The 27,244-nt window shown below is 42.5% G+C and overlaps 1 protein-coding gene across 1 annotated transcript in view; it reads right to left on the reverse strand.

Annotated features, from left to right (window-relative positions):
• LOC311197004 (nesprin-2-like) overlaps positions 1 to 27,244 on the reverse strand; it is a gene marked incomplete at its 5' end in the record, with an annotated part of 155,847 nt that overhangs the window by 57,347 nt on the left and 71,256 nt on the right. Inside the window, 21 exons of the mRNA XM_084270692.1 lie at positions 136 to 309; positions 1,811 to 2,011; positions 2,176 to 2,295; positions 3,215 to 3,316; positions 4,368 to 4,577; positions 4,809 to 4,961; positions 5,527 to 5,658; positions 6,589 to 6,730; positions 7,339 to 7,451; positions 8,356 to 8,478; positions 9,436 to 9,603; positions 11,217 to 11,450; positions 14,363 to 14,470; positions 15,091 to 15,210; positions 16,589 to 16,663; positions 17,259 to 17,453; positions 19,716 to 19,841; positions 23,613 to 23,795; positions 24,545 to 24,667; positions 25,357 to 25,542; positions 26,679 to 26,816. Of these exons, the coding sequence (XP_084126818.1) occupies positions 136 to 309; positions 1,811 to 2,011; positions 2,176 to 2,295; positions 3,215 to 3,316; positions 4,368 to 4,577; positions 4,809 to 4,961; positions 5,527 to 5,658; positions 6,589 to 6,730; positions 7,339 to 7,451; positions 8,356 to 8,478; positions 9,436 to 9,603; positions 11,217 to 11,450; positions 14,363 to 14,470; positions 15,091 to 15,210; positions 16,589 to 16,663; positions 17,259 to 17,453; positions 19,716 to 19,841; positions 23,613 to 23,795; positions 24,545 to 24,667; positions 25,357 to 25,542; positions 26,679 to 26,816 (3,126 nt within the window). The remainder of the gene's footprint in view (positions 1 to 135; positions 310 to 1,810; positions 2,012 to 2,175; positions 2,296 to 3,214; positions 3,317 to 4,367; positions 4,578 to 4,808; positions 4,962 to 5,526; positions 5,659 to 6,588; positions 6,731 to 7,338; positions 7,452 to 8,355; positions 8,479 to 9,435; positions 9,604 to 11,216; positions 11,451 to 14,362; positions 14,471 to 15,090; positions 15,211 to 16,588; positions 16,664 to 17,258; positions 17,454 to 19,715; positions 19,842 to 23,612; positions 23,796 to 24,544; positions 24,668 to 25,356; positions 25,543 to 26,678; positions 26,817 to 27,244) is intronic.

Consider the following 27,244-nt stretch of genomic DNA (forward strand, 5'->3'; position numbering starts at 1 on the left):
TAGACTGTTGCTGTCCAGTGGAGACAGGAAAGGACAACTGCTAGCCAAAGAATCTCTCTTGTGGAAACGGTTCCCCTAGATGAAACTCTTCTTCTTCCCTTCAGCTTTTACTCTGGGTTCCTTTAGACTCATTACCTGTAACAGGCTCTGTAAGTGTACAGCATGCTCGCAGGCCTTCTGCTCCAGCAACCTGACTTCATTCATCAACTCTCTCCAGAATTCCTCTTGCTTTTGTAGGATGGAGGGAGCCACTTTCTCCGAAAATGTTTGTATGGAATTCATGTGAGTCATGAGGTTGTGGAAAAAGTCCTGAAAAAAATCAAGTTAAAGCTGGCTCTTTAAGAGAGAACATACACACATGCCCAGAGCAAGAATAAGAAGTCAGAGAAGATTCATTCAGAACAGCAGACAATTTCAGGGTCTCTCGTAGCTGGAGACAGGAACCTTTCACCAAAATTCTGCATCACTCCATGATTGGCAGTTACTGATCATTTTATGGTTTGTCAGGAATGAGTCAGGAGTTGCATATGCTATTTTCATTTATAGATCTCTAAAGAAAAAGATCTGTATTTATACCTTCAGTTCATACAAAATATGTTGTTGGAAGATGATGGAAGAAGTGTTTAACTATAAATAAATATTTAGTTTAGTGTGAGGTAGTTATCACAGGAAGCTATTATCCATTCACCTGGATGGGAAGTGACTCCAAGCACCAAGGGTACCAGCAGTTCTAAGGCCTGGCACAATAATACTTTGGGATAACTGTAATGTAACAGTTCAATTTAGTTATCACTAGCTGAGCTTTTGGGAAATGTATGAATACCAGAAGAACACGTTCCCCCACAATCTTCAGTCAGGATCTTCACTTAAGAACTAATAACTAGTACAAGAATTCCACTGATGGCCCATATCACAGGCATAGGCTGTGTGACCATCCTGGTAAGTCTTGATAACCAGGGCAGGGAAAATGGCTTTTGCAGTTTTCTTTTGCTTCTGTAAATCAATGTATGTATATTTAGACTGCAGATACATTGATTTCCTTTATAAATAAATTCATAACATTTTGCTTTGCTAAGGGCAATTTGTGAATGACAAAATCCATTCCTATGACTCTGGAGTAGTAGTAGTGGTTTGCAGCCCTTGGCTTCCTGAAGCAGTTCTTAAGGGAGTTTGAGCTATATGGAGCAGTTAAATGAAGGCATTGCCATGACAGAGACATCTCTGAGTGACTAGCATTAGCCAGGGCTTCCTGCCAAGAACCAGGACAGTGAGGATGCAGATGCATTCGCAGCCATAGCCCACCAAACATGTAGCATCTGGGTACAGGAGAAACTGTCCTGCCAAAGAGAGGATCTAAACTATCCTTACTCCAGAAATGGAGCTGCTGTGGACAAGATTCCTCCATCAGACCATGAAGGCACATAATACTGAAAGCAAAGGCTGAACTCCCAATTGCTAGATAGTAACTTCAGGAACCTTGTTACCGATTTTTTACCAGCAATTAGAAGGACACGTGTCTCCCTCGCGTATCAGTATGTCCTGAGATAATCCAAAGTAGTATTAGACTGACAATACTGAAACCCTGATTTTAATTTATCACCAAAACTGTAGTTGCAATAACAACCTCTCTGTTATATCTTGGTGGGTTCTCTTTTGGTCTAGTGAAAAAAATATGTTTCATTTTTTGCACGTACTACAGTCCCTCCCCTAAGCTATGAGGAAGCTGTTCTTTTCCATAAACACTGGAGGGACACCAGTCACTGAAAACAGTGCTGCTGATCTGAGCAGTTACATGATAAGCACTTTATACCTTGTGATTTTCCAGGTAAGACTGTAGAGCTTCTCTGCTTCTTGCTAGTTGCTTTGGATCTTGTGCAATCTTCTGTTGTCCAATAGCTACCAGCTCTGCAAAGCCATGAAGTAAGTCTTCATACTGGCTCTCACTGATGGCAGGAGAGTTCAGCTCAAGATACTTTACTCTCAGAATCTCCCACATGTCATCCAAGACATCCTACAATGTAAACACAGTTTACTGACTCGTGAAAGACAGAAATGAATCCTACAAACCTGCACACACATTCCCAGAATACAAAATAACCACCAGCCTTTTGATGCTAAAAATACCTTGCTTAGAAGAATCAAACCTTGCTGAGTAAATGGATACTGTTCTCTTACCTCTAATTTATAAACTTCCTGGATTAAAGTGGTAGGCAACTGAAATCTTTCCCCATGGCCTCTCAATTTTGCTACTTGGTTTTCCAGGTTTTCCAGCTCCAAAGCACAGGCATCAGTTTTCTGAATGAAGGACAAAATAAGTTATTAGGAAGAGTTATGTTCCATTAAAAATTCTATTATCACTAGTAGTCCTGGGGCTGGACCTCTGCTGTGCTAGTACTGCATAAATTCACAATGAGACCCCAAGATCCAACAAGCTTGTAAACTAAATAGACAAGCCTGTCCATGACACAGCTTACAGGGTTCATGTGGCACAGCCAGGAAGGAAATTCAGGTCTCATGTCTCACTACAACACGCAATATGCATTTCAGTTCACTAATTCACAGCAGCCAAAGGAACCATACACTCAGAAAATACTGTTTTTTCTTATGAATTAGAAAGACTCAGTCAGGGATGGACCAAGACAGGTTTTCTCTGAAGGAAAGGAAGTTACATACTTTTGCCATTCCTTTTCCAAGAGTGGTTATCTGACAGAATGCATCTAAGGCAGCAGTACCTGCTAGGGGATTCAGCAGTTCTGAGCATAGCTTTCAGCCTGGCAGAAAGTTATGGCTGTAACCAAGGTTATGAGCTCTGGGACAGCCCTCTTTACTTCACCAACAAAAAACCCCAGATGGCCCACAACCATCCTGGGGAGGATATGCATTCTATTTGATTTAAATTCTCTGCTAATCCTTATGAAGGTCAATGCCATAGTGTGGGGTGTATTTGCTCTGAGAGGTTGTGGAGAGACTGGTTCCTCCACTCTCAACTACTGTAAGGACTGGAATTAGGTCTGACTACAGATTGTGACATATTAAAACCCAACAAACCCCACCAAGAACCTAGGGTGGCAAATACTGAACTCTCTCCTTCCCCCATTCTTAAAAACAAAGTGAGAATCAAACTTTAGAAAATATGAAACTTAACAGATTGCACAAAACAGGAAAGAATAGAGAATGCTGAGTCTCTCCTCTCCTTTCCTGCAAATGAAATTACCTGAAACTGTTCAGAAACATCATGTCCACATAGTGCATTCAAGCATTGCTGTAAACTAGCTTTCTTCTCAATCAACTGATCATAGAGCAGCCTGATTTCATTCTGCAAAAGAAACAAACCTCAGAAGTAGATCACATGTCAGGAATATAATAATGACCAGGCAAAATTACACAGCAAACAAAATGGTTACCTCTTATGGCAAAAGCCCCTTTTTTCCTCTTTAAAAAAGCAAAATAAATCACGTGCCTTATGGGCTTTAAGCAGTAATTTAGAGATGGAAATTCTGTAGTCTGTGTAGTGTAAGAAAGCAGATTACTCTGTCACAACGTAAAAACCTGAGAAACTTACAAAGAAACAAATTCTTCTCTTCTGAAAATGAGAAAATGAGCCCATTACTGGCAACTGATGGAGCTCTGTGGATTCTGCATAAGTAAACATTGCAAGACTAGTCTTGCTACTGTTTGGAGACAACTTCCCAGTGCTCTTCAAAGGACCTGGGTTTTTATTCAGCAGTAAAGAGCTCGGCTGACTTGCACATGAGCACGCTGGAGTTTTGCTGGACAGTAGAAACTGAATTTCAAAGACCAGCCTTCTCTTCCCTTACTTCAGCCTAAGCATCTGACCTGAATTTTTTCCAGCAATGGGTAGTAGATTTACCCCAGCATAGAAAAGTTTCTATCTGCTTTTCAAAAACACAATTTAAAAAATGCAAATCTGCAAAACTAGGGCTTCTACTACTGTCACACAAAATCTAAAGGATAGAGTGAAATCAACCTCCAACAGATAGCTAACAGTAACCAGGCACAGAACCAAAGGGAAGAAGCCTGCCTCTCCTGAATCCACCCCTTGACCTCATCCCTGCACACAGAAACTTGCTTGAGCCTGTAGCTCAGCATGCCTGGGATCCCAGGTTACTTCCACCCTTTCTGGGTGCAATTTCTCTACTGTGATCAAGACCTAAGGCAGTCACCATTGCAAACAGCACTGTAAACAGCAAAATTAATTTGTTTCTTGAGAGCCCAAGACAAGTTTGCGTAGTACCAAAAAAACCCCCCAAGCCCACTATAGATTGCTCATCTGTAACCCAAATGCATTAACACTGACAAGTCTAACAGATGCTGCGAAACAAGATGTGCATTTGGCTGTGGAGTACCTGATAATTGATATTATGATCCAGTCCAGCTTTCATGGAGCTGCTCCTTGAAGCAGTGGCAGCTTGAGTTCGTTCCAGATGCTCCTGCAAGTTGTGAAAGCACTCGCAGAACACATCTGTGCTCCCATCAGCACAGCTAATAGACTTTAGAAGATCATCCTTTCTATCACTCAGATCAGCGTGAAGTTTTTGCAGCTCAACAGAAAGAGTCTAAAGGGTTGAAAGAAACACGAGTGAAAACGGTCTCTGTCCAAGGACTCTTGCCTGTAAAAGGCAGCAGGACTCAAGCTGATAATTGATGGTAAAAGCAAGAGGCCCAAATCTGTGCAATACCAAATAATCTGGTGGTATTACTCCTGAATAATACCAGCAAAACAGGTGAAATATCAGGCCATGTATATTCTGTTTTACACCCTTCCCTGGGTGCTTTAGGACAGTTACCTCATACAGAGCCTGCTGCAGAGCCGCCTCTTCGGTGGACAAGACCGAGGTGTTTAACATCTCCTCCATGTTACTCAAACATCGGCTGATTGCCAGAAACAGCTCAAACAATTTCTTCTCCAAATTGTAAGAGACTTCCTCTGCCACATTGTCCTGGGTAAAGGCAAATCAGAAGCTTTCAGTACTCTCACCCAAGGCATAGCTAAGATTTACTCACTCGTACAAGTTCAGAGGTTCAGTCAGATATGAATAAAACGGAATTAATAAAATCCTGAGACAGCAACTTGGATGAGACAGATAAATACACATAATATACTGAGATGCCAAGGCTGTAGCTGAGACAGTGACCCTTTAGGTCCTGGGAGTGCCCGTGGTTTTGCGGGTCTCTAATCTCAGGAATGGGTACAACACCATTTGTTTGTCAGCTCCAGTACTGCAGAGTTACTGAAGTCACTCACAGGCTCCTTGCCATATACAGTCTGAGGAGTTTTACCCAATCTTTGGACTCAGGTAGCAGAAGTATCATAGCTGAAACCAGAAATATTTCCTCTTGAAATCCTGAGCCCATTTCTCCATTCCAGCCCATACGTGATGCAAAAGCTACACTCAGGGGATGACATCTGCAACATGATCATCAGCTGTGATTCACAGTGACCTAACAGTGCCTTATGTCTGGAATCCCTGGTATTTTTGCAGTGCTAGGACATGCCATTTTTACCTGTGCATGCACCACATTTGCTTCTTGGGTTAGGTCTCCCAGCTGGATTGTGTAATTTTTCAGTTCTTCCACAGTTGGGGTGCTTGCAGTAGCAAATGTGCTGCGGGGCAGCATATTCATCTTTGTTGTAATCTAAAGTTTGGAAAAAAAGAAGGTTGCAAATAGGTGAACAGCTCCAGTGCAGACAGGGCTATGGGCAGCTAGATAACACTCCTCTTAAAAGCATGAAAATAAAAGCTTTGAGGCACTAATATAAAGCACCTGGATGGCAGGGTTCATTTTTTACTGGCAAAAATTAGTTGGGTAGGCTAAGCCTTGATAGGAGATTGAAAAAGGAGCCTCTGATTCCCAGCTTTAAAGGGCTACAAGTTGCAGTTAGTGTCAAGGCAGCCCTGCTGCCCACTGCAGTCAGTCTTGCCTGAGAAAGAGCTGTCAGTTATCCTTTTACATGACTGATATTCTTCCATGTAATGCAGTAATTTCAGAGAACAAGGAATTCAGTTGTTCTAATTTAACGTGAACAAAACTGTTAATAACAGCATTTATAGTTTTGTCCAAGCAGTAACATTCTGCAGTCTGTTCAGAATGGATACCTAGCATGCTCTTGTTGCAGTCCAAACTCTGCTTTTGATATGTGAGAGAGAAAACAGTGGTGAAAGCAGAACAAAGTTTAAGCCAGAGATTTGTTTTGACCAAAACATTCTCACTTGCAAGAACTGAGACTTAACCCACATCCACATCAGCTGGGAGGCTTGCTGGCTAATTCTCTTAGTTCTCTTGAAAGAATTAAGCAGATAATATCTGGTCTGAATGTTAACTACAAGGATTTGCCTATGTGCTTCCACACTATTCTTAGTAGATGTTCTTTACCTCAAAACAAAATTAAAAGACAAAGACAATCATGAAAACAGTATGCAGGAACTCTTTGCTCTGGAGAACACTTGCACAGATTTGTTATCTGATGAAGAAATATGATATTATGATGCTGGAAGATACACTCATTGCTATCTTTACCATAACCAATTGCCTGCTGAAAGAGTGTTTTACTGAACTTCAACAGACCTGGGGTTCCACAAGTTGGCAGAAGGTCGATTTCATCTTTGCTGACAGCTCTTGTTGCAAATACTGCCATTTATTACCCGTTTGGTCCTTTGTAACTAAGGTGGGATCAGCCTGCTTGCTCTTTGCATCAGATTCTCCATTGCTGTATTGAGAAAACATTGTTAGAATGGCAAATACTGAAGCAGAATAAGCAAAATTATATTTGCAAGACTTGTTGTATAAGATTGGCTTCTATTCCACCTCCCCCAAAACCAAACTGAAATCAAGTGCATGGATGGTGCTTAATCCAAGGGTTGATACATTTCTTTGGGCTTTTCCCTTCCTATGAAACACCCTAAAGGCCTGCTGGCAGCCTCTGCCTCTGAAATGACAATATGGGGACCACAGTCCTGTAGCAGGCCTTGGTTCTGTGCTGGAACGTGCACAATCCCAGTGCTCCCTTTTCAGATGCTGCCTTTGAACCTGGCTGGCTACCTGCATGCGTTTGTACAGCAAAGGCTGTGGACAGACAGACCAAACTTGACTCTGGATGGGTCTCCTCTAGTTTACAGCAGATGTCAGTCCTGCCTGATACCAAGGCTGATCTAAACACTGGAATCAGCGGCTGTCACATAGATGAGACTCCATTTCTCTAGACTGTTGATGGCAGAAATCTCCCAGCTTCTGCAATTTTTCTTCTAAAGGCACAGATACCTGCACAGAACAAAGTTCTGCTCCAGTGCAGTCTCAGTAGTTTTATTTATTTGGTACCTTGATTCTGATTTCTGAGTCACACTGTCCTCAAACTGCAGCTGCATTTTTTCCACACACGACTCAATGAAATCAATGAGGTATTTCTGCTCAGCTGCTGTTACATTCTGATCCTGTGTAGAGAGAATGGTGTGAACAGGAAAATCAGCTATGTGCACTGTATTAATCTGAAATTAGGATTGTGCTTTTCCCATTACAATTCATGGAGCAAATAAAATAAGAAAATAGAATACATCTATCAGAACAAAATGCAGTTTATGTGTAAACATGAGTTTATCAAACAGTCTGCTGAAAACATGTATTTTCATGGAATCCAATTCCACCTCAGCTGAAGCTTTAAAAGCAAAAACCAGCACTCAGAAACAAATTATGCACATATGGAAATTCAAAGGCCATCAACTGCCACCCATATACAGAGAAAAAAGCAAGAGGAAACAGAGATTTGCTCAAACACGAGGTGAGGTCGAGTTCCACTAGTTAAAAGGAGTGTTGAGTGAAAAGTGAGCAATTTGAGTAGCTCGGGCTGGATCATTTGCTCCACCTCTTTTCTAATAGCATTGAAGGGGTGAAAGCTAGTTTTCAGTGAGGAGAACTGAAAATAGTTTACAGAGCACAGAACATCACAGGATTTTTTAATTCTGATAACAAAAACCTTTAAGTAATGGTGAATTAACCCATGGGAAATTGTTCACATAGCTTTAGCTTCAAATTCATCTTCAACAGCAGTGTCAATATACAGATGCAGGTTTCAGAATACAATACTTCAGTGGTAGGAGGTCAGAGGGATGGGTGATATCACCTGAATCATTACCATACAAAGCATGTGTACCATCCAGCTCTGAAGTATTTCTGAACCTTTTTGAGACGGGATTTTAGGGGTGAGGCCTCTCTCCATCCCAACAAAGGGGATGACTGAAACCTACCCCAACAGCCTTGATCCCACAGTGGAAATCACAGCAGGTTATAAATGCAGCTGTCCCCACCACCTACAGGGGATGTGGAGCAGTGGAGAATTACCTGTGGGTGCTGGAAATCATGCTGACTGAGCTGCTGTTCATCAAGAGCAAGCTGGGATGTGCTGAAGCCATTTGAGTGTAGGATCTCAAGAGGCTCTTGGTCAATACACTCATTGTCGTCGATCTGTAAAGAGAGACCTGTTGTGGAAAGGCTTCCAGACTTGACAATAGGGCAGAACCCACAGGTGCAGTTTGGGGAAATGGCAAAAGTGGAGCTGTGTCAGACCTAGCAATGCATGAAACACAGTTGATACTTGTGCAAAGATTTCTGTCCAGTTTCATTTACTGAAAGTTCGACTGATTCTTACTTGCTGCTAAAGTCCTCATGTTTTTCTCCCTGACAGCTACAAGGCTTGTTTTGCCTCTCCTGTTAGCAATTTGATACTCAAAGTTTGACCAAATTAGAGAGATGTGCAATTAATGCTTATAAATTTCCTTGTGCACCTGGATTTTCTTCCTGTGTTCACAGATACTTCAACAGAAGCCTTCACCAATGCTAATTCTCTCCTGAGCCATGCAAGCTCTCTTTTACACTGTGCTCCTCCAACACCAGAGACACTGCAGCTGCTTTTACAGGAACACATCAGGTGGGCTTCTCTGACCCCTTGCACAACACACTGGGAGTTAAGTCTGAAGCTGGGAGTCAGTCTCCCTTGCTGGGATACTCAGCAAGCAGCATGCAGCTGTTGTGCAGGAGAGAGCTGGTGGTCACTGCCCTTGCCATTTAGGCACTCTTCACAGAGAAAGTTACTGCTTAAAGGCCTCTCTGCTGTGCCACTGTCACAGACATGGCATTTGAAACCTCCAAGCCAAGCCTGGACTCACAAAATTTGCCCTCTGTCACTGAGCACTTAAAGCAGAAAAGATGTAGATAGAGAGTCATTCAAAAGTCACTTCTTGCTGCAATCTACCAATAATTATACATCTCTGTAAAGCAGAATAATAGTAAGCCTGACATTGCCCAGGGACTTTTCTTCCTTCTTTGCTTCACGTGCTGAGCTCTATCTGTTCTTCTGGAACTACAGCACATTACAGCACCGTGACACTCGCTCCTGCCCCGCATAACATTCCCATGATTTACCTCCTCTTCAGGGGATCTGTCTTCAAGCATCATCTGAACACCTTCCAAATTGAGCTTCACTTCCTCCAGCTTTGAGGAAAGTGCGTCTATCTGTTCTTGGTAGTCTTCAATATTTTCACAGCTTTCCAGTAAATAGTGAACCTTTTGTTCAATCTCTGATATCATCACCTAGAAGGGACAGCAGTCAGTTATTCATTCTTAGAAGTACAATACTCCTCACAGTGTTCTGAAGGCAATACTCACACTTTCCCTTCTGAAAAGAAAAACACAGCCAAAAAGAGAAATAGCTGCAACACCCTGTGATGTTCTCCTATCTAGTCTCTATTCTGAACTATTCAATACATTGTATACAGTTAGCCTTAAAAGCAACGGTCTCTGCAGGCAGTGACATTAAGATATTACTCAGAGATGGAATAATAAAAAAGGAGAGCAGAAATGATTCTCTGCAATACTTGAAACTCAACTCACATTTTTAAGGTGAGTGTGCAGACAGGTACCGTGTCTCAACTGCAAAATAATCAACTGCTACAAACTACCTCCTTTACCTCACACATCCACACCCAGAGACTGCTTCTGCTCTGTGCTGTGTGTATCCTGCCTCATAGATCGTCACTAGGTTAGAGCCCCCCCACCAGTTCATGTCTTCACATTGAGCCAGACTGTTCAAAGCCAGCAGGAACGCAGCGGCACTCACAGCTGCCTGAAGCCTGCTTGGGGTTCCTGGTTGGAACTTCCCTCTTGAAGCCTATACCGACCAAAACCCTGCATGGGATCCAGACACACACAGATACTTGGGTGTATTCAGGATCTTAACTCCCACAGGGGTTCATCACCCAAGCACTTGGGTGAATCACAGCCTAAACCCAAAGGCACTTTGGGATGGACTCAGTTCCTATTAAGAACCCCCACCCAAACCCAACATCAGAACAGCTGCAATTCAAAACGGGGACATTTGGGTATTGCTTCCTTTCTGTGAGTGAAGTTTGTTGCTTTAGGTAGATCAATGCTTGAAGCAAGCTGGTCCACCAGACTGGCACCGCAGGGAACTTCAAAGTGCCATGCCTGCACATTTTCTTTCAATCTGCATGCCAGAGAAAAGCTGCATGCCAGAACATCCCACCCACCCAGCCCCTCCTGCCAGTCCTGTTTGCCTCCACCTGCCATCTCCAACGGGTACCACCCACTCTCTCCTCTCCTTCTGCTGCCATCCGGGGCAAGAAGCTGCCCTAGACATATGGCAGTAGGTCCAAATATCCTCCCTGCTCACAGAAGCCAGGGGAAAAGCCCTTCTCTTTCTACCTGTGCTGGCAGCCTGTTGCAGAAAGTGCAAAGATTAACTCCGGAGCTCTTCTACAAGTCTCTGAAATCACTCTGACAAAAACAGAAACTGAAAACGCCAAAGAAAAAACATTCCTTTCTTTCTAGGGGATTTATCATGACTGAGACCAATCAAAAATTGCCTTTTAATAGAGGAGTCAAACTATACCGAGTCCTGTTTCTGAAAATAATCCAAAGAGAAACAAAGCTTTAAAAAGACTCAAGAGTTCTATCTAAATTCCCCAGAGGCACAAAGTTCCAACTCTAAACATAGGTACTTTAACTAAGCCCTTGGAAAGCTGCACCTGAAGCTGAAGCCAAGTGGCTACCTGTCTTCTGCACACTGTAACGAAGCTGATGAAGAGGGGAGAGGAGAAGCAGTAAACACAGCCTAGCTGCAGCTGCACACCCTGGGGAAGGACAATTGTTTGGATGGCAGCAGCAAACTGATCTCTCTGTCTTACCTGGTAATTAGAAAGCTGCAGCTCCAGCATCCGCTGCATTTTGGGGCTCTGGGAGTCTGACTCCAGAGACACTTTCGTTTTGTCTAACCATTGTTCCAGCTCAGCAACCTGGGTTTGACATATTTGAAGGATCTTTCCTGGCTCAGGCCTACCACCAGCCACCCATTCCTCTGAATCTTCTGCTTTCCCTGGAGGGCAGCAGGCGTCGTTGGGAACGGGAGGTGGCTTCTCACTCTGAAGCAAAGAAAATGAAAGAAAGACTGTTAACTGCTTTTTTCCTTCCTTCATTCCTTCCCCCTCCCCTTACCAGTAGGAAATGTTTAACTTTCACACGGGCAGAGTTCTGAAAACACTCTGCGACAATGCTCCCAGATTAGAAAAGGAGGAAAAACAGAAAGAGAAAGGAAAACTTGGATCCAGGATCTGGTGTAACAGGTTTCCAGGGAGTGATTTGCATCTGCACAGGTATACCTGAGCAAAGGAAGTGGGGTGACTCACCATTAACCAGTTCTCCCCTGAGGAGAGATGTTTTTGTGTGTTAGTTAGATGTAAAAACAATGCAGTTTAAAGCTGTAAAGCAAGCTGTTGGGCAACTCTTACAAATTACTTGCATGTTCAGTTCCAACATTCAAATATGCTTTTTTTGGGCTTTAGGTCACACAGAAAAAAAATGGTGGATTTGTAAGTATGTCTTGTGTAATTCTTCTTACTTGACCCCCTTTAAGAAGCAATAGTGCACACTTCCATAGTAAGGAGAAGTGTAAAGTGCTTGGAAGGCTGTATAGGTGTGTGTATACACCTCCACATATGTAAATTCTAATATTTAGTAAGTAAATTAAATACACCACCAGAAGAACAAAACCACCTGTACACTTCCATGGCTCTAGAACAACCAAGATGGTGAGTGTAGTGCACAAGCTCCATGTTAAAATGAGATTTGGCAGAAAATCAAGGGGCAAAATGTGTTGTTTCAGTTATCGATGTCTTTCTTTGTTTACTGGGTTTTTTTGCCTCTCAGTATGTGACAGTGACACTAAACAGAGAAAGTAAATCTGAGTATAGAGATCCCAGAACGGTCTAAATGTATCTACTGCAGTCTATGTGACTGAAGAAATAAAAATATCAGTTTACTGTCTCCCATGACATCTTGATAGCAAAGCTGAGAGAGTATGGGATGGATGAGTACACAGTGAGGTGGGTTGAGAACTGGTTGTCAGGCCAAGCTCAGAAGATGTCCTGGAAAGAGTCCAGATGAGGGTTACAAAGGTGATTAATGGCCTGGAGCATCTCCCCTATGAGGAAAGGCTGAGTGAGCTGGGACTGTTCAGCCTTGAAAAAAAGAAGACTAAGGGGGGGACCTTATTAATGTTTATAAATATCTTAAGTATGGGATGCAGGGGAAATGGGCAGCCCCTTTTCAGTGTCTGTGGGGACAGGACAAGGGGCGATGGCCTCAAGTTGGAGCACAGGAAGTTCCGCATCAACATGGGGAAGAACTTTTCCCCAGTGAGGGTGAGGGAGCCCTGGGACAGGCTGCCCAGGGGGTGTGGAGTCTCCTTCTCTGGAGAGATTCCAGACCTGTCTGGATGCCGTCCTGTGCAACCTGAGCTGGGGAGCTGCTTTGGCAGGGGGTTGGACCCGATGAGCCCTCGAGGTCCCTTCCAACCCCTGTGATTCTGTGATTCTTCACCCTTCACCTGAAATTCCCAGCTCTAGTTCTGTTTGGTTTATTCCATTCATTTAACTATAAAACGACTTCAGGTGTGTAATACTCTGCAGGACCCCTTTCCAGTGTTTAGTCCCAGCTGGACATTGTTACTGTAGGAAACCTGATGCCCTCTACAGAGAGGGAAACTCAGATACCTAGTCAAGTGTCTCCACAAACACCCAAGGCGTACTGTCTGCACCGAAGTCATGCAGGTGCTGAGCACTGGGGGCTAAGGCTGGTCCTCGTGAACCCTGGCTCACAGCCTGACAGCACTTTCCCAGACCACACAACTGCCATGTCTGGCTCAAGGAACTGTTCCACTGAACTTCTCTATCACTGGGTGCAACAGGCCATGGGTGCCCCTGCAGGCAAGACACTGATAAAACACAGTGGTGGCACACAGCAGTGCCAGGAGGGCCTGTGTTGTCCTGTAAGGCTTCTGGAAACCCCAAAGTTTCAGCCAGAGGCTAATTCTCTTTATACAGGTGTCTAAATGCCCATTATCCTCAATGGAGATTTGCTCAGCTCAGCCTCATGCAGACAAACAGTGGGAGCTCAGCTGAACTGCTCACTGTGTTTGGTACTGCAGTGCCCACATCTCCTGCAGCTCAAAAGGGAGTTAGACACAGAATTATCACAGACTCACAGACTGGCTTGGGTTGGCAGAGACCTCAAAGCTCATCTCCTTCCAACACCCTGCCATGGCCAGGGACACCCTCCACTAGCCCAGGCTGCCCATGCAGAGACAGACAGTATCACAATGTAGCAGAGAAAAAGCACAGAGTATGTTATTTATAATACACTCACATGATTTCATAGTTTGCTATGTTTCTTAACTATAAATTAAAGGGTAAGCATGATGGAAGGAGTCAGGGGAAATGGGAGACAAAGTAGACCTGGAGGCCTGCTCCTGCCTCAGGCAATGATGGCTCCTGTCTTCTTCCATGCTCTAAACCCAGGAAGACCTGAGGCTGCTCTGCTGCTGGTCTGCAATTTGGGCCTTTCAGGAGCATTCATATCTTTTTGTACATGCTGCTACTCACTCCTCCCTTAGTCTGTCCATACCTTCCACAAAATAGCAACGTGCAGGAGTGTCAATCTCCTTAATTTCTTCAAGGGCCACTTAAAAATCCCATAGCTGGTGTATGTGTACATCACTTGAACCCCTCCGTTCATGCCTGCATGAATTCCAGCATCTTCCTGAAAATGCTCCTTCTTGTTCACTACAAAATTGCATTTTCAAGCAATTCAAAGCAAATCAAAATGTACTTTTAAAGCAGCAATATAAAGAGGCCCACAGAAGGATCCTACCACATAAATACTGCAACCATGTCCAGTAGCATAACCATAACAAAATAGGGCCTCTGCCCACTAGGTAGGTTATACAAGCACCAAGGCAGGCGACCTATTTCAGCCTACTTCAGGCTTCTGAACTCACCATAGTCTGATTGCCAGAACCTGTTCCTGGGCCTTCAGTGCTCTGCAGAGTTTGCATAGATGTTTCCTCACCATGTTTACTGTGTGATTGCATAATCTCATCAGCATCCTGGAAAGAGAGAGGGAGGCAACAGTGAAATTATTTGTATCATTATTGCCTGGTTGTGCTAGAGAAGCTTCCAAGGGCAACAGCCACTCAATCTGCAGTGTTCCTGGTGCCAGAGTTTTCACAGACAGAAGTTCCCTTATGCCTGTAACATTAATATACAGAAACTAATGACTATAGCTATCACATTATTGAGACACCCATCAAGAGCAGTGTAGAATGGTATCTAAATGTCAGTAGACTTGGTGTCTTAGATGCTGATCTCATGTACAAAGAGAACCTCTTCCACTAATGATCTAACAACGTGCACTTTTTACAGCATTTCCAGGAATTAGTGAAAGAAATTGCTGCTACCAAATGTGCATTTCTATCTTTGGGGTTTTTTCAGGCTAGAAGAAATGAATATAGAATCATAGAACTATTTATGTTGGAAAAGACCCTTAAGAGCAGTAATGCCAACTGAGAGGTGCAAGAGATTTTAAAAGGCAAGATGAATAAAGCCATCAGGTTCTGTAGTTTTACAATTCTCCTGCTTTGCAGACTTCAGCAATACCTAGGACTTGCACAGATCTTTCCACAAGGATGAGTCCCCATCCCTGTGGGGATAAACCTGAGTGCATTACCTGAACGACGCCATCTGACAAGGTACCAGAAGACCAGGAGGTTGCACTGTCTTCAACGTGCCTTTCATCATCTCTCTCTGAAGGCCAACAGCTCGCATCTTTCTCTGTGGCTGTACTTCCCTTTGAAAGCAGTAACAGCTCAGCATGAGCTTGTGAACAGGAAGCTCAGATATTCCTTCAGGCAATGTAAATTACTGCAAACCTTTAGTAACACTTTGCTCTATTTCTGCCTGGTCTACCTGTCTTTGTTGTGCTTCCCAAATCCCACCTCTGCCCTTGCTCTATAGTGCTGCTGCAAGATGAATGGAGGCTGAGTGACACTGAGAGTTTTCTCTAAAAACCTACTTTTTTTTCCACACTATTAAAAACAACACTAAACACAAATAACAAAACAAAACCACAACAAAAAAAACCCTAAGAAACCCCTAAGAAACAATTTTTCTATCATCCTGTCCCCTAAAAAGTCCTCCATGTAAAGAAAACTGCACTAATGAAGGTGCAGAATCAGAAACCTTGGAACTGAAGTGTTTGCATCAGTCGTAAGACACCACCTCTATCCAAGCTGTTTGGATTTCTTCACACTGTTTAGCCATGGAGCTTCATCTTGCCTAGCCTAAAGCAACCCCTCCAGTACTCTGTCTCCTCTTTGTCACGTTTCCTTTTGATTCTCATTGCAAGGATGTAACAAAAAGGCTAATTAACATCCATGGCAAGGGCTTCAGAGAAATGGGGATTCTTCAAAACTTGGGTGAGGCCACAGTCCCTCCCAGGAGATGCAGATGTCAGCAGCTGGTCACTGCCAGCCCAGGCAGCTTTCAAACTGCTGTGCCAGAGGGTAGCCAGCTCACCTTCTGCACGCTCCTGATTTCAGGCAAATACTTCTCGTTGTGTCCTCAGGCAGCAGGAAAGTGTGCAGGAAGTTTCATGGATTTTTTTCCTTCTTTGTTCAAAAGCTTTTAACATTGTCATGGGGCTTCTAGCTTTGCTTCTCTGCAGTTTGCCTGGGCATCCAGACTCCCCAGATTCACAGCAGGCTGTTGAGCAGCATTTCCCAGTCTCCCATTCGCCCATAAATCTCTCCTATCCTAACTCCCAATAGTCTGATCATGCCCTTTTTTTAAGTTCAACACACAAATAATTTCTTTTAAATTTTAGCATTTCAGAGGCTGTCTAATTCTGCCTGAACCCCAGCCCCACATATTAACTCTGGCAGTTAGGCCCCTATTTTGCTGCTAACTCTTCCATAAGGGGAGATTACTGTATAAGCCATCCCACCAAAAGCAGGATCACACATCACAGAAGGAGCTGCTGTGTAAGACCAGCATTATAATACTGGTAGGCTGTCTCAAGCACAGTGTCTTAGCATCCTGGAGTGATAAGAGATATTTTGATTTGCTTGGAAATACTTTGGTTTTACAGATTTTTCAGAATTTGTCCTTTACTGTAATCCTGTGTCTTACATATCCAACTATATAAATAAGATGTATAGTGAACTCACCTTGCTGTGGAAAGAGCACTCTTCTGATTCTTCATCTAAAGAAGGTAAAGGAAACATCATTCCTCTTTTTTTCAACTACAAAAATACACAGAAAGAGACAGACCAATTATTAATGACAAGAACAGTAAAAGCCTTGTCTCTTCTGCCTGTAAAGCAAAGGAAAGTCACCACTCAGGGTCCACTTATGGAGAAGCACCGAGTATCTGCCACCTTACACTACAGTAATTGAAAGTTGCAGGTGCTAAGCACCTCTGAAAGTTGGGACTCTTCTCTATACTCTAATGTTTCAACATCACAGCTAGAAATGGGACAAATTTCACTTTTCTCCATGAAAATACTTCACCAAAAAATCCCAGAACAACTTATTATCAACAAAACTGTGCACCGGGCATTTTGCTGCCGGTTGCTTGATGCAAACTTCATGCTGAAGTTGCTCATGCTAAAAAACAACCAAAGGCACACCTCTCTTCTGCCTCCTCCTAGATATGTATCACACTCAGTCCTTCTGGGACCATTCAGAGGCACAAAGGGAGGAAAAGTAGTATTGATTCACAGATGCAGGGGTGCTGCTGCTCTCTCACATGCCACTCCTGCTGGAGGAAGAAGAGTTATTTACCTTCCCCCCTTCAGCTCTTAGGTTAAAGTAATCAGAATTTGGTGCTCTGCTTACCTGCTGACCAGAAACATCAGTCCCAATCAAATCACTCTGTGTTAACACAGAGGCTGTGGGTTCATCTTCTGACTCAGGCACGTCTTGCTGCAAGTGCTGGTGAAGCTCAGACATTGAATTTTTCATCCCAGTGAGGATATCTTCCTTTTTTTGGCACAGCTTTATGATCTCTTCTTTTACAGCTTCCATTTCTCCCTAAGGAGCAACAACATCTGTAAGGATCCATTTTTCTTACCTAATTAAACAGTAATGTAACAGATAATACCAGTGGTGCATCTTACTGGGACTAGGGCTGTTTGCCCTTTTTCCTTTTTCAGGGCATTGGGACAGTTCCCCATTGCCACTGCAGGAGATGTCCAGACACGTGCAGATTCAGCTCAGGACAGTGCTCACTGCCTGTAATGCAGAGGCTGGTAGTCTGGAAGGAGATGGGAAAGGCTGGATAATTACTTCTAACTAGGTCCTGCATAGCCATAGGAATATGAGTTTCCTTCAGGACAGGGAATGCAGCTGGGTGACATTACTGTGTGTGTGTCAGAGCAGGTGATGTTACTTCCAACTACCTTCTCTAGAAACCTGATACAAAAGCTTGACAAGGGCAAAGACAAGGGCAAATAAGGGTGGCACAGGGCTGAGTCCTCTTTGATGAAGCTGGCCTGAAAGAAGGAAACACAAACCATTGGGTGTGTTTCAGTGACATGGCTAGGGACAAAACTACCCCATGGCTTTGAATGTAATGTTGGGAGCGATGTCCTCCAACAAAGTACAAGGAAAATATTTAACCTTCTGCAGGGATTAAGTAAGAACCCAAGTAACTCTGCATTAACAAATGGGGAAAGAAATCTGTCTTGGTCTTCTCCCTGGCCATGACTATTGCTCTAGCCAGTGTTCTGCCCTCAGAGCTTTCTGGTAGTGCCTTTCCTTACCACCCAGTCTCCAAGTGAGTAAAGAAAGCACAACAAATAACAACATAAGACAGGGCAAGGAATAAAATGCCCCACTCACTTAATTACTGAATGAGCTAAAGCTTGTTCAGAAAACTGAAATGTGGCTAAAAATCCCACTGAACCCTGGGCTCAGTCCAGCAGAGCAAGTTTTGATGATAGGCTGAAAATAATAAAAGCACTGATTCCACACCATGCTCTATTATGGTGTGAAGAATGCTATCCAAGTAATAATCTGTGACAGATGACAGCAGTAAGACTGCTGGTTCCATCTTGACTAGAGCTTCTTTTTCAGCAAATTTTCAAAGGACATGGGAACTCTGCTCAGAGAAGGATGTTTTTTTCCTTTTATACACTCAAAACCTACAAGGTAAAATCATCCAAAGGTAGAGGAAAGAACAAACAGCCATCCATCATAATTTAGCATAATTTTATAAATGTCCACTACAAACAGTATTTCTATTTGTTTCATCACAGGAGGAGACTACAGCACACACTCATCAGCTACTGATTCAAAAAGTAGCCAAAAACCTTCTCAGAAACCAAATCTTTATTAACATCTGAAGCTCCTCAATAAGACAGGCAATGGAATTGCCCATTTTTATTCATAAAATGTTACACTTGTGACCACGTTTTCTTCTAAACCAGGAAGTCCTCTGCTCAAAGACAAAACCAAGAAAGATTCAGAAAATGAGTCATGCTTAGTACTAGCCTAAAGCCTCCAACACCTAACCACCTGAGAGCAGAGCAGCCATGTACTTAGGAGCCTAACAAGTGATTATAATTATTAGGCAAGTACAATCTGTGTGTATTGACTTTACTGTGTCTAATGGCAAAAAGCTGAGCATTTCAGAGGCACTTTATAAATAGTTATTAAACTTAATTAGTCATTTCCTGACTTCTGCAGCTCTGTCCCTAGAACACATCTTATTTTTGCATTAAATTATCAATTAATCCATTACAGACAGCAGTTGACTGCAGAGAGACATGCAACATGTTCATCAGTTGATGAAAACACCATGTGGTAGTGAGGATGAGGAAAGGAGTCTAAAGAATCTAACCCTAACCAGAACCACCAGAAGAACCATGGTCAGAGATCAGAAATGGGCTTAATTCTCACCTTATGCACTGTCCCAAGCTACTACCCCAGCAACATTAGCAGGATGCTGAGCACAGGCAAGCCATCAGCACTGCATATTGTTTCACCAGAACAGCTGTCATCTGTCACAAACCAGCACTCTGAATTTTCTTTAGAAGTTGACAGAGGTATGAATGACACATCAATGTCAATAAGAAGTATACTGTGAAAGATATACCCAACTTTCAAACTAACATCAGTTGCAATACCTCTTTGCATATGTCAACTTACGTATGCAGTCACATTATGGCATTCAATTGCCTGCCTGACTGTGGTGAGGAGAAGCACCCTGCTATCTCTCAGTGCTCCACATCATCGTGATAGGTGTTAGCCAGGACAAGTAACAGACATGAGAGTGAAAACAATGAAACCCACCTCTGGACAATTAGTCTTCTGAGCCAGTGGTTGATCTTCGTGGGATATTTCAGCCCAGTGGTCCTTTAAGAATTGTTTCAACTTTTCAATTTCTTCCTCACATTCCTCAGTTTTCTGTAGAGCTTCCTGTGGAACAGTAATCCTCATCAGGAATTTCGAATGAAGTACTACAGAAACAAACTAGTCAGTCATGCAGCAAACTTGTAGAGAAGAGTACTGAAGCCTCCTTTGCATCTGTAGTTAAATGTAAATGAAACTGTGTTTGTTCTAACTTTGCAGAGCCTATCCTCACAACGTTTATTATTTGCTTGCTTAAGACAAACAAACTGCTCTGTCCAGAAGTCAAATATGGTGGGGTGTCCTGTCTGGGAGCACACCTTTACTTACTCCAGAGTAGAGCTATGAGATGGCTATAAAATGAAAATGGAGCATATTTAATGACATTCACTGCAATTCAGAACAGGTTGGGAAAAAATAAATAAATACAGTGTTTCATATTAAGTTAGAAAGCCTACCTGGATTTTACTGGTGCTCAGGTCTCTACTGCCAGCTAGCTCTGCACTGACCCAACCTGAACTGTGCTGTACACCAGGCAGACGCTGCAGCCAACTGCAGTATCTGATGATTTGAATACTTCCTATAAAAACTCTAAGTATTTCCACTTTGTGTGAGCTTCCTCTTTCCTTATGGGATAATACATTATACCTTACAAACAGCCAAATTCACTTTTACTCATGACACAGTGATGGCAAATACCTCATCAAACCCCATGCTTTGCTGTTCGTGCAGAATTTGTCAGTCAAGAGTTTGTCATGGTATCACATATTCCCCACTTTTAAAACAAAACAAATTGAGAGGAAGATATTTTGTTGTGGCCAGAGGAATCAGAGGAGGGGTGTGTGTGTGTGTGTTGTGGGGAAATAGCTTTTCTCCTGCTCAGTTTTAATGAAAAACTAACAGTCCTTCTAAAAGAGAGATTCTCTTTCTAATACCTTCACTTCTTCATGAATAGGACCTGAATATAAGATAAATTATGCCCATTCTGTGGGACTGAGTCTCTCCCTAGAAGTGTTACCTCTCTTTTGAGTTATTTCTTGCTTACCACTTGCTCTTCACTTTTCATAGTCTGGTAATACTGGAAGACCTACCCATGGAAAAGGCCCACCTGCCCACAGCACAAGTGCAGGCAGGCATTGTATTTGTTAAGGAAGAGCTTACTAAAACTGAGCACAGTAAATCATCAAATATGCAAATACTGCCACTTTCACACAGAACACCAGCAGCAGCAGCAGCTGTGGCTTCCCCCTCCTCTTCCTGATGACGTTCTTTAGGTAGTGATGGGTGTGGTGCAGGCTGTAACAGCAAACAGAGGGCAACATGCGACAGATATCTAAGCCACCTAAAGTCTTGCCCAAAGCAGTTACACTATTACAGGCTTAATTATACAAAAGTTACTAGGGCAATATCCTATTGCATCACTGATAGCAAAATACAGGCATCCAAAGACTAAAATTTCAAAACTAATCCCAAGGGAAAAAACCCCACAATTCTCTATATATTTGTACTGCAAGCTTGCCTCCCATTTGCTTCCCTCTCTATCAGGACACTTACTACCTTTCTAATGAAGCACTCAAAATGCCATCCTGTAATAGCTTTTTGCTTTGTTACATCTTAGCTGGTGCTAGACTTGTATTGTAGTGCTGCTGCTTTCAACCCATCCACAAAAGGACTGGAAGATGGGAGTTTTTTTGCACAGTTTGATATCCTTGCTGCCAAGAATTGCAATTTTTCCCATCTGTTTTCTCACAAAGAAATTTCACTCAGCTACAGATTGCTGGATGCCTATAAGATAAAGGCAAATGCTGAGCAAAAAAAAGTTACAGCTGTTTTAAAAAGGAGAAAAAGTCTAAACCTTGACCTAACACTTCACATAAAGCAGGTAGAGGTCTTGTGGTAACACTTCATAATTGCAAAGCATCCTGTTTCTAATGGGTTTGAAGTATTTTGAAAAATCTTGAGTATTTAATCTGGTAGCTCTGAAAAAGGTACATCCATTTTTCAGACATAAGAAATTGTATGGACTAAAAAAGGATCATGGGGATTACAGGGATCACACACAGTCATTGCTTTTTTCTGAACTCCAAGCATGCACTAGACATGTAGCATGTTTGAGTTTTTCTCTTGGTGTGGTGCTCTGACTTTCACAAACTGAAAATCAAAGATTGACATCGATGTTTTAGCTGCTACTTGTGTCTTGCCTGGTCACCAAAATGCCCAGTAAGAGGTTAGATGTTCTAAGCATTCCACTTTACTGTAATAAGTTTGGAAAACCAAATCAACACAAACCCTGTACCATTTTTCTAGGTGCTGCTATCGTCCTGCTGAGAAATGGATGGCTTGCATAAGGATTTTCATACCTCTGCTGATATGGGGACCATGCATAGCCAAGCCCCAGATTTCCTCCAAGTATATCTACCCTGGGCAATGGAGCATGATGCAGATATCCCTGAATGAAAACCTTCTTAAGCTGGTACAACCACATTGCTCAGTGAAGTGCTGCAGAGTACTACTTCAGGTTTCCAGCCAGCCCAGCTGTTTCATAACCCTTACTGTCCACGAGTGGCTCACTGACCCGCCAGCATTAACTCCTCCTACAGCCATGTGTGACACCGATGGTGTTGTATTACCTCTGTGTTCCAAGCCTGGTTTGGCCAAGAGCATCTCCCAAGCCCCTGTCACATCATCACTTACACAGACACATCCCTACATGGCAGCTTCTGAGGGCAGGAGTTCACCACCATCAAAACAATGAATTGACCAAGTGACAGCAGCAGAAAACAGTCACTTTTTTGGCTCACTGATTCAGGGAAAAACTTTCTGCTATTAATTGTCACCAGTTTCTAATGGCTGTCAACAACGAATTTCTATGTTCAACATAAGTTTAAGGACTTGAATGTTGCAGATGTGAGCACCTGCATATAACACTGCACTTCAAATATCAGTTATGCAAACCTGTGTTGTAAAGACACTTGGCCTTCATTCTTTCTACAGTATGCTGAAGCATATGGTGTCAGTTGTGACTGAACTGGAATCTGAACTGAATTTCAAGACCATCCAGTGCACCTTTTGTTGCAGTAACAAACTACACAGGAAAAAAACCCAAAATTTAAAAAATCCCCAAACCATTACGGAGAAGACATGGCAGGGGGACTGTATGGCTGTAAAACCAGTATTGTCTAGTGATCAAAATGATTATAAAATAGAATCATGCAATCATAGAATGTGTTAGGTTGGAAGGGACCTTTAAAAGTCATCTAGTACAACCCCCTGCAGTAAGTAGGGACACCTTCACTAGCTCAGGTTGCTCAGAGCCCCATCAAGCCTGACCTTCAATATCTTCAGAGATGGGGCCTCTACTACCTCTCTGGGCAACCTATTCCAGTGACCCACCACCTTCATGTTGAAGAATTTTTTCCTAATACCCAACCTAAGTCTTCCCTTTTCTAGTTTAAAACCATCCCTCCTCGTCCTAGTGCTATTTGCCCTGCTGAACAGTTCTTCCCCAGCTCTCTTATAGGCACCTTTCAGGTAATGGAAGGCCGCTATGAGGTTCCCCTAGAGCCTTGTCTTCTCCAAGCTGAAAAAGCCCAACTCTCCCAGCCTGTCTTCACAGGAGAGGTGCTTCAGCCCTCTGATCATTTCTGTGGCTGCAACAAGTTCATGTTCCTTCTTGTGTTGAAGGCTCCAAATCTGGACACAGTATTCCAGGTGAGGTCTCACCAGAGCAGAGGGACAGAATCACCTCTCTTAATCTCCTGGAGACACTTCTTTTGATGCAGCCCAGGAATAATAAAGATGGTTCAGATGACAGTAAAAAGAATACAAATCATCAGTTACCTCCAATAGGTCATTTTGTTCCTTAGTAACTTTTTCTAATTTCTTCAATTCTCTCAAGAGTTTTTTTGCTCTTTGGAAGACTGAGAAAGGTGGCATTTTTATCCCTGGTAGCTGAAGTGCTTCTTCATAGGACTGTATATGAATAATGGTCTTCTGCATGGGACCAACATGGTCAAGTATAACCTGTGGGGATACAGGATAGATGATGGATGTGATACCAAGTTGGAAGAATCAACACCAAAAATTTATACTTCTGTCACGATGTGCCAAAGTTCTCTGTGGTGAGTTTCCTATTTAAGAAGGAAGAACTAACTGGAAATCCAGGGTGAGGTTTTCTAAAGCAGATAAAGAAGATAAAACTCACATTTATAATTCTGCTTTTTCTGTATATACATACTTAAAGTTTGCACAATGACAAGAAAAGGGGTTCACATTCAGACTAATTACAACTGTGACTGTACTTCCTGAAGAGATCTTCCAACATTCTCATCTTAAGGTTTCCACTGAGCAGCTGTCTTGCACATGCAAACTGGAATCCTTTCAAATTAATCTAAAGCAAAAAATACTCTCCAGAAGAGCCCATGAAGATACCCAGCTGGTAATGAATGTTGTTTCTACAGGACCAGTTCAAGGTAAGCCCCCAAGACACAACATGGATATCAGGTCCTCTGAACGAATGGCTTTGCCCTACTAATGCACTCTTCTTGAATTGCTAATGCAGAAAAGTGTAGCCAAAACCATAATGCAAATAATACTTTCAGTCTGATCCAAGAGTTAGAATTTGTGTGATGCTAACATCTTGAAGTCATGCTAAGAAGTTGTTCATAGCAGTCTGCAGTCTCAAAACAGCCTGATGCTTGTGAAAGCACATTTAAGCTAACTTATGTTTTAATATATAGGGGGAAAAAGCTGATATAGGAGTTTTCACAGACCTGTCCATGTTTTAGTTGGTCTTTAAGAGAAAATTCCAACAAATCTTCTGATGACAGGATTGTCTTCATTTTGGCAATGTCCTTTTCAAACACTTTCACATGAGATTCAATGGCATCCAATTCCTAGATTTTGGGAACAAAGACACTGTTTGTAGATAGTACAGATACCAAAGCCAGCTTGCAGGATAGGTTAATGGACACTACCAATCAAAAGGCTAGTAATTATAAATTAGGTATCATCATAACTTCTGGAGGAATTCGGTATCTAAAGTCTCCTGCTCTGTTTTAAACCCTTTCCTCTTCCACCCTGTGCTATAGCTTCCCAACCAAGTTGGTGGCCTTCCTGGGCTCATTCTTGGTATGTCTATGTCTTTCTTACACTGGTTAACCTAAAACTGGGCACAGCACCCACATATCTCACAGGTACCAAAAAGAAAGACCGTACCCATGGACCTCCTGACTACACTTCTACTCAGGCAGCCCAGGATGCTGTTGCCCTTCTTGCTGCAAGACCATGTTGCTGTGTCACGATCAACCTGTTCACCAGGACCACCAGCAAAGCAGCTGGTTGGCCACCAGCCTGTGTTGGTATCTGGACATGTTCCCTTCCTGTGTTTCATTTCCTAAACAAGGAGTTACATCGATACCCCTGAACTTTACAGCTTAATTAGATACCAAACACCTTCTGATGGTTTATTTTTCCAACCAATTAATTTCCTCACTTGGCACACCTACTAAAACCAGCACACCTTTTTTCTATGCAGGCAATATAAGCTCTATTTCATAATGGATGATGAAGCACCCAGACTTACATCAGCCACATGCTGGATCTGTGGAAGAATCTCTGCTATCTCATGCTGCAAAGTTGCTACTTGATCATCTATTTCATGTAGCTGCTGCATTACACTCTCTGTTTCAAAGACTGGTGTTAGCTCCTCCAGCTCCAAGTAAACACCATGTAGAAGATTTTGCTTTTGCTCTGAGTCTTCCAAAGCCATCTGGAGACAGAGTAAGAGCTTGGTGATTATGAATATTTCATAGAGACATCAGACAGCAGGTGTAGCAAAATACTCCAGAAAATATTTGATGAGTTATGCATGACAAAAGGATTCTTTGTTTCTCCTGCAGCTAACTGGATGGGCTTTTGGATTAAATACAGCAAATGTCCTCATGAAGAACATCAAGGGTTGCAAGAAATGCATGCAGTGCACTGAAGGAAAGGACTGAATGGATGTCTGAACTCCAGTGCATGCCTTGGGTGCATTTCCCAGCCCACTAGTTTCCTGGCCCAGAACACATAAACCACTCCAAACCACAAACACCGGAGACAATAAGCTTTTGTCACAAAAACATTCCCAGATTTTGGAAATCACAATCTCCACATTGTGGCTCTGCAATATATCAATCCACAACAGTCAGCATCTTCCTATATGGAATTCCTATTAGTTTTAATATAAAAATCTATGTTCAGAGCACCAACATTCTCACTTGGTCTAAGGAGTGGACATGCAGGAAACTCAAATTTCAAACAGGAAATTGCCAGAAATTCTCTTGGCACTCACCTGACTCTGATCTTCCTGTAATATAACAAACATTTGATTCTTACCAATCAAAATTGCCTTCAAGATAGAGTAAGAACTGCCTTCCAAATCACAATTCACTTCAAAGTTTCCATCTAACACACAGACATCAAAATACCACTTTATCTTTTTGGTTCACATACACACAGTACAGAATCACAGAACATCAGGAGTTGGAAGGGACCTTGAAAGATCACAAAGTCCAACCCCCCTGCCAGAGCAGCATCACCTAGACTACATCACACAGAAAGAGCCATACGTATTCAGACAGCAAAAATTATTATAGCCAGACAGTAGGATAACAGAAGACAATCTCATATTTTTGGAAGATATATATATCCCACAGTTCATCACTTTCACAAGATAGATATATATCCAGCACCAAAAAGTATCTATCTATCTATATTTCATGAGTGTCAACTATAACTATTTTTTATTTGAAGGGTTAACTGAAAATGGTAAATTATGTATGTCAGTAAGACTTAAGAATGCAAAATTGTGTCTGTACAGAGCAGGCAGTTCTAACAATACCAGATATCTGCATTAACACTTACCTGAAGGTCATCAGTATGTTTGCACAAGCTTTTTGCAGAGTCACATTGCAAATCTGCTTTTAGCAAGCAGTTGGTGTTTTCTATCCAAACTTTCACGTTCTTCAAGAGTTCATCATACTCTTCTACCCTGTTGGCCGCCTAGCAAATGACAAGATTTTATTAAAAAGCATAAATGCATTTCTATTCACTGTATAGGATAAACACCTCCATGGACAAGTTTAAAAGAAAACAGGATGCGTTTTCACCGAGGTCAGTTAAATTTCTGATCTCTTCTCCCTGGTATCCAGTGATAGTATGTGTGGGAACAGTTCAAAGCTGTGCCAGGGGAAGTTTAGGCTGGACATCAGGAAGCATTTCTTTACTGAGAGGGTGGTCAAACAGTGGAACAGGCTTCCCAGAGCAGTGGTCGATGCCCGAGGCTGTCAGTGTTTAAGGGGCATTTGGACAATGCCCTTAACAACAGGCTTTACCTTTTGATCAGCCCTGAGGTGGTCAGGGAGTTGAACTAAATGATTCTTGTTGGTCCCTTCCAACTGAAAACTTTCCATTCCATCCCAACCCAACCC

The sequence above is a fragment of the Gallinula chloropus genome (assembly GCF_964237585.1).
Source record: "Gallinula chloropus genome assembly, chromosome: 14".
NCBI lineage: Eukaryota > Metazoa > Chordata > Aves > Gruiformes > Rallidae > Gallinula > Gallinula chloropus.